Genomic DNA, 8,382 nt, shown 5'->3' on the forward strand with positions numbered 1-8,382 from the left:
CAACTTATCAAGGTATAATAAAGTCATGTTCCTATTGAGTATAATTGCCTAATTGGTCTCAAACCATCCAACATTTGTTGATGCTTATTGAATGGTATTTTCATTCTCTTAGTGCTCTAAATTTACTGTATTAAGTGTTTCGCTAAAAAAATGGGGGACTGGGTACAGGCCTACAAGATGAACCTGAGTCTCGAGAGACGTAAAAGTTGGTTGCCAAACAATATACTCCCTCTGTTTTTTAAAAAAATTACACTTTGATCGACAACTAATTTAAGATGAATGAATTGACTTTAATATAAGATTTAAAGGGTAATTGGGGTATTAGAAAATTATAAGGCCTTGTTTAGTATGCCCAATTAATTCATGGATACGGTGGTATTCCTAAACATGACATTGGGTTGGGTTCGCTCACTACCCAGTCCTTATTAGCACAACTCAACATGGTAAGCCTAGCCTCAACCCGAACCGTTAAGGATTGGGTTGGGGTTGGATTTTTTAAACCCATTTAAGCACATGTTAGGCCCATGGGCTAGCTTGTCAAGCCTAAGGCCCAAAGCCTAGTAAAGCATGATTGTGCCCTTACCTTTTGCACAAACTTTCATATGTGGCTAGCCACATCGTGTGGTCATCCACATTTTTTTTTGAAAGAATGGTCGAAGTTACTTGGTCAAGAGTTACTCGGTCAGTCAAAGGTTACTCACTTGGTCAGTCAAGGTTACTCAGTTAGTCAAAAGTTTCTCACTCGGTCATGGGTTACTCAATGAGTCTGGGGTTACTTGGTCGATCAAGGGTTACTCAATCAGGGGTTATTTGGTTGGTCAGGGGTTACTCGATCGATTAGAGGTTACTCGTGTGTTAGTTGGCCACATGGTACCACTCACAAACGTTGATGTAACTTTTGTACTTATAATTTCCCTTTTTGTAAATATTTCACTATTTTTGAGCCCATTAATGGGTTGGGTTGGGCCTATATAACCCATGACCTGACCCAGCCCAGCCAAAAAGTTTTTTTTTTTTTTTTTTTTAAGATATTCGTAAGCCAATAGCCAAAAGTCATACTAGTATTTACTATTTCCTCATACCATAAAGTCGAGTTAAGATAACAAATGGTGTCCAACTTTTTGCAAAATATTGTGTTTGGGGTCCAAGTTTTTCTTACTTAATATTTGGGGTCTAGGGTGGAATTTCCGTTGAGTTAACCTTACTTTAACTCACCGTTAACCATAAGCAAAAAAGTTAGGTCATTGTTAAAAAAGTTAGAACCCTAATGCATTAATTTTAGCAATAAATAATAACTATCATTATACTAATATCTAAAATAAGTAGTCATTAGTTATTTAGGAGTAACAAACGCTTTAACAATGCAATTTCCTCCTTAATATGCTTATATTAAATAAGTTCTTTGTTTTTTTTAATATAAAAAATTATTTATTTTAATCGGCTAAAATCAAGTAAATTCTCCATTCTCCTAAGTTGTCCTTATTTATGCTAAAACTAAAGCACCTTTTTTTTTTTTTTTTACATAAATTTATTGAACTCCAAAATAAATTTTCATACAAGTATTCTTACACGAAGTATTATACTATAAGTACAAATTAATAAATAAATAAGCCCATATCATCTGGTTATTGATTATATATGAGAATAAGTGTACATTAAATAGTTATCCTTTAAAAATACAATTTATATTACAGTACTAAAATACGGCTATCAATCTTATATAGCAAAATATTAAGATGGTATTAGTCCTATTAATGGTACATTTAAAGATTGTGTAGTATTATTAAGGAGAAAATTGAAATTCTTAAGCTTAATCAAAAAAATACCTATGTCATTTAACAAAATAATAAAAGTATGCAATTTACGTGCAAGTTAAGGTAAAACAATCACATATGATTTTCTTTTTGCAATTACAAAATAATCTTTACATCTTTTATATTCTTACTGCTGAAACACTAGTAAAAAATATTAATTTAAATATGGATGATATGAGATTAATTTTCATGGTATAATTAGCAATATAAAATTACCCAAATCAACAATAAATGCTTAACTCTAGATTTTATCAATAACCTTCCATAGTAAATAGTAGTAATATTTACGTACAAATGAAAATTAAAGCTTTTTGTTTTATATTTATTATAAATACAATTATAGTTAGTAATAAGATTAAATGATTAAGTCTTTATAAAGAAAAAGGATAAATGAATATATACATACATGATACTAAAATAATCATATATGGTAAAATGTAATTACCCAAGCAAGAAATTTAAGCTTAAGGTATGTATATTCATAAAAATAATTAAAAGCCTCAAAAAGTTAAATCAAGAGTCCAAGTTTTTGCATTTTTTTATTGGTTGCTTTTTTAAAAAATAAATATAAAAGAAATTTTACCATTGGTTATCTAGAAGGGTATAAATTTTTTAACTCAAGGATCTAACTTTTTTAAAGATACATAATTATTTTCACCGGAAAAAAAACTTAGACCTCAAACATTAAGTAGAAAAAAGTTAGTCTCCAAACACAATGTTTTGTAACAAGTTATACCCCATCTATTATCTTAACTTTCATAAATTCCATAAAAACTAGACCTGGCAATTCTGACCCGGACCCGATGACCCGACCCGAATGACCCGACCCATGACCCGAAATCGTCCCGAAATTGACCTAAACCCCGAATCAACCCGACCCGACCCATACCCAACCCGATGTGGAATTGACCCGACCTTAACCCGAAACCCGAAATGACCCGACCCAAAACGACCCGACCCAAGATGACCCGACCCGAAGTTGACCCGAGACCCGAAATGACCCGACCCGACCGAAGTGACACGAGACCCGAAGTTGACCCGATACCCAAAGTGACCCGACCTTTAACTTGAATTAATTGACCCAAATAGACTCAAAATCCAAAGTGACCCGAACCAAAATTATCTTATACCTTAAATGACCAGAATCTATTTAAGCTAAAGACTTGACCTGAGCAAACCGAAATAGAAAAAAACCGCAATCAAACTGACTTATTTATTTTTTATTAATTTGTAATGTGTAACAGTGTAAGTAATTTACATATTTTGAGCATTACTTTCCTCGATTTTTTCGGCTTATTATCTCTATAGATTATTAAAAAATTCTAAAAAGATTGAAATTTAACGACTATTCTACGGAGTTTGTCCATAAGATTAAAAAAATTAACTAAAGCTCAAAATAAAAGTCACAATTCTCACAAGTCTAGAAAAAAAAAATAGTACCATAATAATGCGTACATAACATAATGTTCAATACCAAATGAAATTACAAAATAATCTAAAGTCAAACAATTATTGTATTTCATGAAAAAAGTAGCATTAATAAATATAGTGAGTTTCTCGTCAAAAAATATATAAATATATACTATGTATATAGAGTCGAATTTAACCCAATGCATCGACCCGAATATGACTCGAAAATTGGACCCGAAGATTGATCCGACCCGAACTGACTCGACCCGGAAATTGACCTGACCCGAACTGACACGACCCAAACTTGACCCGACTCGAATTCGACCCGAAATGTTGACCTGAAACCCGATCCGACCCAATTATCGGTTGACCCAAAATCAACCTGAAACCCGAAATAACCCGACCCGATAACTTTTTTTTACCCGAACTTGACCCGACCCAAAATGACCCGACTCGAATGACCCATTTGTCAGGTCTAATAAAAACCATAATCAATACTGCCAGCATAGTTTAATTAGAAAATATACAAGTCCTTTCCATTGGTTATTGGGCCAATTGATAATAGCCCAACATCAAAATTACATCAGTCAATGGGCTTCAAAAAAAAAAAAAAAAAAAAAACTCTTATAAAAACCCTAATTCCTACAAAACCCTAATTCTCTCGCAGTTTAAGAGCCACCGTCATTTGTGTGTGGTTCCTTCATCTTTCTCTCTCATCATCAGCCGTCGACATGGCTCCTTACTCCAAAGAACCCGATAATCCCACTAAATGTATGTATTTCTTCAATTTATGCTATTCGATTTATCTCTAGTATGTTCTCCTTGATTTATCTTCTGTGTTATTTTGAACAATCTTAATTAATATCAGCATTTTTTTCTTCATTTTTTGCTAAATTTTTTATTCAAATTTTTATTTATGCAGCTTGCAAGGCTAGGGGTTCAGATCTCAGATGCCATTTCAAGGTAATTTCACTATTTCTCTACTTTAAACTTGTTGCATTTTATTAGTCTTTTTAATTTGTTTGCTAATTAGTTTGTTGTGTGATTTAAGTATGCTTATTTTGATGTAATTTTAAAAATATAAAAAAAAAAAATGAAAAACCTGATGATAAAAGCAGGGTCCTATTGCCAATATTGTGAATGGGTCTCTCGTAAACTTCAGGGAAATTAAGTGTGCATTGTTATTGGGTGAACCACTGGAGTTTTTTCTATGATGGCAGGTTCAGTAAACGATGCTACATTTTTGCTTATTTTCATTGTAATTAAATCAGTTTTTGTGTGAGGTTAATGGGTCTTAGTAAGAAAGATTTGCTTGTTACACTTGTTTGTAGAATAAGCTATTTTACCTGTTTGTGTGTTGATTTTAATATTTCTAAAACTAATTGGAAGGTTAGGGTAATGTGAAAGTCTCGACTTTAGTCGTAAGTAGGATTTGAATTATCGGAGTAAATTATGTGTACAATACTACCTGTTTTCATAATTGATTAAAATGTGTTAGTCTAGGTAGGAAGTTAGTTGGTATTATCAAGCTTCCTAGGTAGTGTAAAGCTAATGCGAGTCTTGTTGGAGATTGCAACTGATTTTGGGGTTTTGGAGTAAGCAATTGTGTTTTTCTAACGAGTGGAATTAAATTTTGATTGATTTTAAGGCTTAAATTTTGTATCAAAGGTAGTGTGCATTAGGAGCTTTGAAGATAATATGCAAGGTGGTGTTATATTTTGGTACTTTCGAATACTTGGGAGCTTCAAAGATAATATGCAAGGATATAGAAATTCATTCTTATCGGGTTAATATTGTTTTTGAGTGGCTGAAAGTTTATTAGACATTGACATTAAAGATATAATGCTATGTATGTATTTGAAGTGAATTCTTAGACGATTGGGGTTTATGTGTGCTTTTCTTTGATTAATGTCAATTATTTAGCTGGGGTTTTACCTGATGAAAAAAGCAAGGCTCTATTGTATTTCAGAAATGGGGCTTCCGTGAACTTCAGGTATATAGAAAAGCATCGTTATTGGGTGAATCTCTGTTTTGTGTAGTGTTGAAGGTTCAGTAAATGATGAAACATGCACATTTGGAGTCCAAATGCAATCTTTGTGATTGTAGGGATTTCTTAGTGTGCTTTATCTACTTTAATTTCTGTTATTTAGCTAGGATCAAACCTGATGAAAAAAGCAAGGCTCTGTTGCATATCAGAATGGGGCTTCCGTAAACTTCAGGAAAATTGAAATGAATCGTTATTGGGTGAACCTCTGTTTTATTTAGTGGCTGAAGGTTCAGTAAATGATTAAACATGCACATTGGGAGTTCATATGCAGTCTTTGTGACTGTAGGGGATTCTTGGTGTGCTGTAATTACTTCAATTTTAGTTGTTTAGTTAGGAATAAACCTGTTGAAAAAAGCAAGGCTCTATTGTATTTCAGAATAAAGCTTCCGTAAACTTCAGGAAAATTGTTTCCATCGTTTTTGGGTGAACCTCTGTTGTTTTTAGTGGCTGAAGGTTCAGTTAATGATGAAACATGCACATTAGGAGTTCCAATACAGTCTTTGTGATTGTAGGGAATTCCCAGTGTGCTCAAATACTCCTAATTTGGATATCTAGCTTGGAATTGACCTAATGAAAAAAGCAAATTTGTTGTTGCATTTTCAAACAGGACTTTTATAAAGTTTAGAAAATTGAAATGCATCATTATTGGGTGAACCTCTGTGATGTTAATGACTTGTGGTTCAGTAAATGGTGGAATATACAAATTACAAGGTTAGATTTTTTTTCTTTTTGTGAATGTTGGGAATTTGATTTTCAGCTTTATTACTAGTATTACTAGTGTGATCTATTTTGTATCTACTCTAGTTATAGCTTGGTTAAACCTAATCGTAAAATGCAATGTTGGGTTGCATTTTAGAAGATAGAATAGCATCTTTATTTTGTTTAGTTGCTGTATTGAGTGAGTGATGCATTATATATACAATATATCATAGGAAGAACTGAAGAAGTACATAATCTTATGTATGTTTTGTTTTGTCCATACATTGTATCTGGTGGTATTTATTTGAGTTGTAAATCTTGTTCTGTTGGATTGAGATTCTGCTGCTTTATGTGAATTTATTTTGTTGTTTGCATACCAACTAATGAGTTTTTTCTGCTTGTTTATTGCAGAACACTAGGGAGACTGCCTTTGCTCTTAGAAAGATGCCATTGAACAAGGCCAAAAGGTATCTGGAGGATGTCTTAGCTCACAAGCAGGCTATTCCTTTCCGTCGCTTCTGCAGAGGTGTTGGTAGGACTGCGCAAGCAAAAAACAGGCACTCCAACGGTCAAGGTCGCTGGCCTGTTAAGTCAGCCAAATTCGTTCTTGACTTGCTGAAGAATGCTGAAAGCAATGCTGAGGCATGTCATTTCTGAGCTCAATTATACTTTCTAGTTGATAGAGTTTACATTGATGAAAATCTTTTAATTGTCCCAACTTTTTTATCCATTTGCAGATGAAGGGTTTGGATGTGGATTCTCTCTACATCTCTCATATCCAAGTTAATCAGGCCCAGAAACAAAGGCGTCGTACTTACCGTGCTCATGGGCGTATCAACCGTATGTATTGCTGTTACTGTGTTAGGTGATTTATTTACATTGATTGTGCCAATTCTCAACTGACCATGTTATTTTCTTTTACAGCCTACATGTCTCATCCATGCCACATAGAGTTGACTTTGTCTGAGAAGGAAGAGGCAGTGAGGAAGGAGGTAGTTTGCTATTTTCTTGGTTCTTGCAATGCTCGTGTTTATGAACTATCTCGCTCTCTTTAGTTTTCTTACTTGATTGTTTATTTTGCAGCCCGAGTCCCAGTTGGCTACCAGCAAATAGAAGACTAACAAGCCTCTCAAGTGTTTTAAGCATATTATCGGTGTAGCCTTGAAACAAATTTTGGGGTTTCTTATATTTTGTCATCTTGGTTTTGTAGACAAGATTTCATCTAGATTTACTTGTTCAATAGTACATTGTCCATGGAGAGCGGAGAATATCTAGTTTTTTTCGAGGAAAGTAACCCTGCTATTTTTGTTAGCTCTTTTAACGCAGTGCTATGTATGCTGCCATTTTATTCTGCTTTAATAGTTTATGCTTGCTTATCTAATATGAATTTCTCCATAAATACACAGTATAGAATGAACGATAATCCTAGCAGTGTTGAACTTTTAGCACTTCCTTGTTGGGATGTGCACGAGCAGTCGTGGAAGACCTCTTTTGTTGGTTTATCATGTGAAAAATATTCTATGAGATTGTTTGACAGTAATATTTCGCATGTCCTTTATAGAATTCTCTTCAATTTAAGGAACAAGTAGAAGCACAAATTCTGAGTATATCATATTGATCATATTGGAAATGAAAAGGAAATAAATAAGGCGGGAATGAACTATTAAGCTCTTACCTTTTAAATTGTTTAATTTAACCTGGCTAAAGAATCACTGACACTTTAGATGATATCTATTACTCTTAGGGGTGTCAGTTTGGATAATCAGATCGAGCCTGATAAGGTTGGATTGGGTAAATTTTTAAAGTGGAGTTATACTAAATTATTATGTCCACACGAGTCCAAATTTGAATCGGATGTTTTTCGGATCTGTTTCAGATCGGGTCAAGTCGGGTGTGCTTTCGACGCCTCTAATTACTCCTAGATAATGGTAAGTGTTAACCTCCCTAACTTGCTAAATAAGCGCTTATTAACAATAGTTATTCCTAACTTTCTAAACATGTGCTTAGTAACAATAATTATTTAATTGAATTGTTTTCCAACAAAAGAGTCTTATCCATTTATCTTAATTCGATCTATTTCCTAATACTCGAATCCTACACAATAATATCTAACCCTCCCTTTTTTTAAATGTTATAATTATTATTCACCTATACTAGGAGTAAATGGATTAATGGACATCACTATCACCTAAAGTATTGGTGATTCTTTTCACTATTGGTGGGAGCTTCAATGGAAGAATAATGTCCAATACTGATGACTAAGGCACTAAGCAATGACTAGGCAATAGATTAACATGTTTTGTTGATATGATAGGTCAATTGGGATGTCCTCGGACAAAATTACATTATTTAATTACAAATTAGTATGTGGCTCAAGCGTTGCATTGGGTCAATACTTTAATTATACCTTGT

The 8,382-nt window shown here is 33.5% G+C and overlaps 1 protein-coding gene, 3 non-coding genes and 2 pseudogenes across 4 annotated transcripts; all 6 read left to right on the forward strand.

Annotated features, from left to right (window-relative positions):
* The first annotated feature begins 3,841 nt into the window (after window positions 1-3,841).
* Window positions 3,842-7,281, forward strand: LOC145582728 (large ribosomal subunit protein uL22z-like). Its single transcript, XM_081639728.1, has 6 exons — window positions 3,842-3,995; window positions 4,147-4,187; window positions 6,382-6,612; window positions 6,708-6,810; window positions 6,895-6,962; window positions 7,054-7,281. Exons 1-6 carry the CDS (start codon window positions 3,956-3,958, stop codon window positions 7,081-7,083), a joined length of 513 nt encoding a protein of 170 aa, XP_081495854.1. The 5' UTR covers window positions 3,842-3,955; the 3' UTR covers window positions 7,084-7,281.
* LOC145583667 (small nucleolar RNA snoR74) lies at window positions 4,333-4,467 on the forward strand. Its single transcript, XR_014100272.1, has one exon. It is a non-coding gene; the product is annotated as a small nucleolar RNA snoR74 (small nucleolar RNA).
* On the forward strand, window positions 5,166-5,294 carry LOC145583670 (small nucleolar RNA snoR74). Its single transcript, XR_014100274.1, has one exon. It is a non-coding gene; the product is annotated as a small nucleolar RNA snoR74 (small nucleolar RNA).
* LOC145583668 (small nucleolar RNA snoR74) lies at window positions 5,393-5,521 on the forward strand. The gene has a single exon (XR_014100273.1). It is a non-coding gene; the product is annotated as a small nucleolar RNA snoR74 (small nucleolar RNA).
* Window positions 5,620-5,747, forward strand: LOC145583669 (small nucleolar RNA snoR74; annotated as a pseudogene).
* LOC145583671 (small nucleolar RNA snoR74) lies at window positions 5,845-5,972 on the forward strand (annotated as a pseudogene).
* Window positions 7,282-8,382: the final 1,101 nt, after the last annotated feature.

The sequence above is a fragment of the Chenopodium album genome, chromosome 15 (assembly GCF_948465745.1).
Source record: "Chenopodium album chromosome 15, dcCheAlbu1.1, whole genome shotgun sequence".
Lineage (NCBI taxonomy): Eukaryota > Viridiplantae > Streptophyta > Magnoliopsida > Caryophyllales > Amaranthaceae > Chenopodium > Chenopodium album.

Excerpts from the sequence above, each read along its gene's own strand:
- LOC145582728 (XM_081639728.1), top strand. The coding sequence starts at position 3,956 with ATGGCTCCTTACTCCAAAGAACCCGATAATCCCACTAAAT. Across the intron at positions 3,996-4,146 it reads ACCCGATAATCCCACTAAAT|CTTGCAAGGCTAGGGGTTCA; the intron begins GTATGTATTTCT and ends TTATTTATGCAG. Across the intron at positions 6,613-6,707 it reads ATGCTGAAAGCAATGCTGAG|ATGAAGGGTTTGGATGTGGA; the intron begins GCATGTCATTTC and ends ATCCATTTGCAG.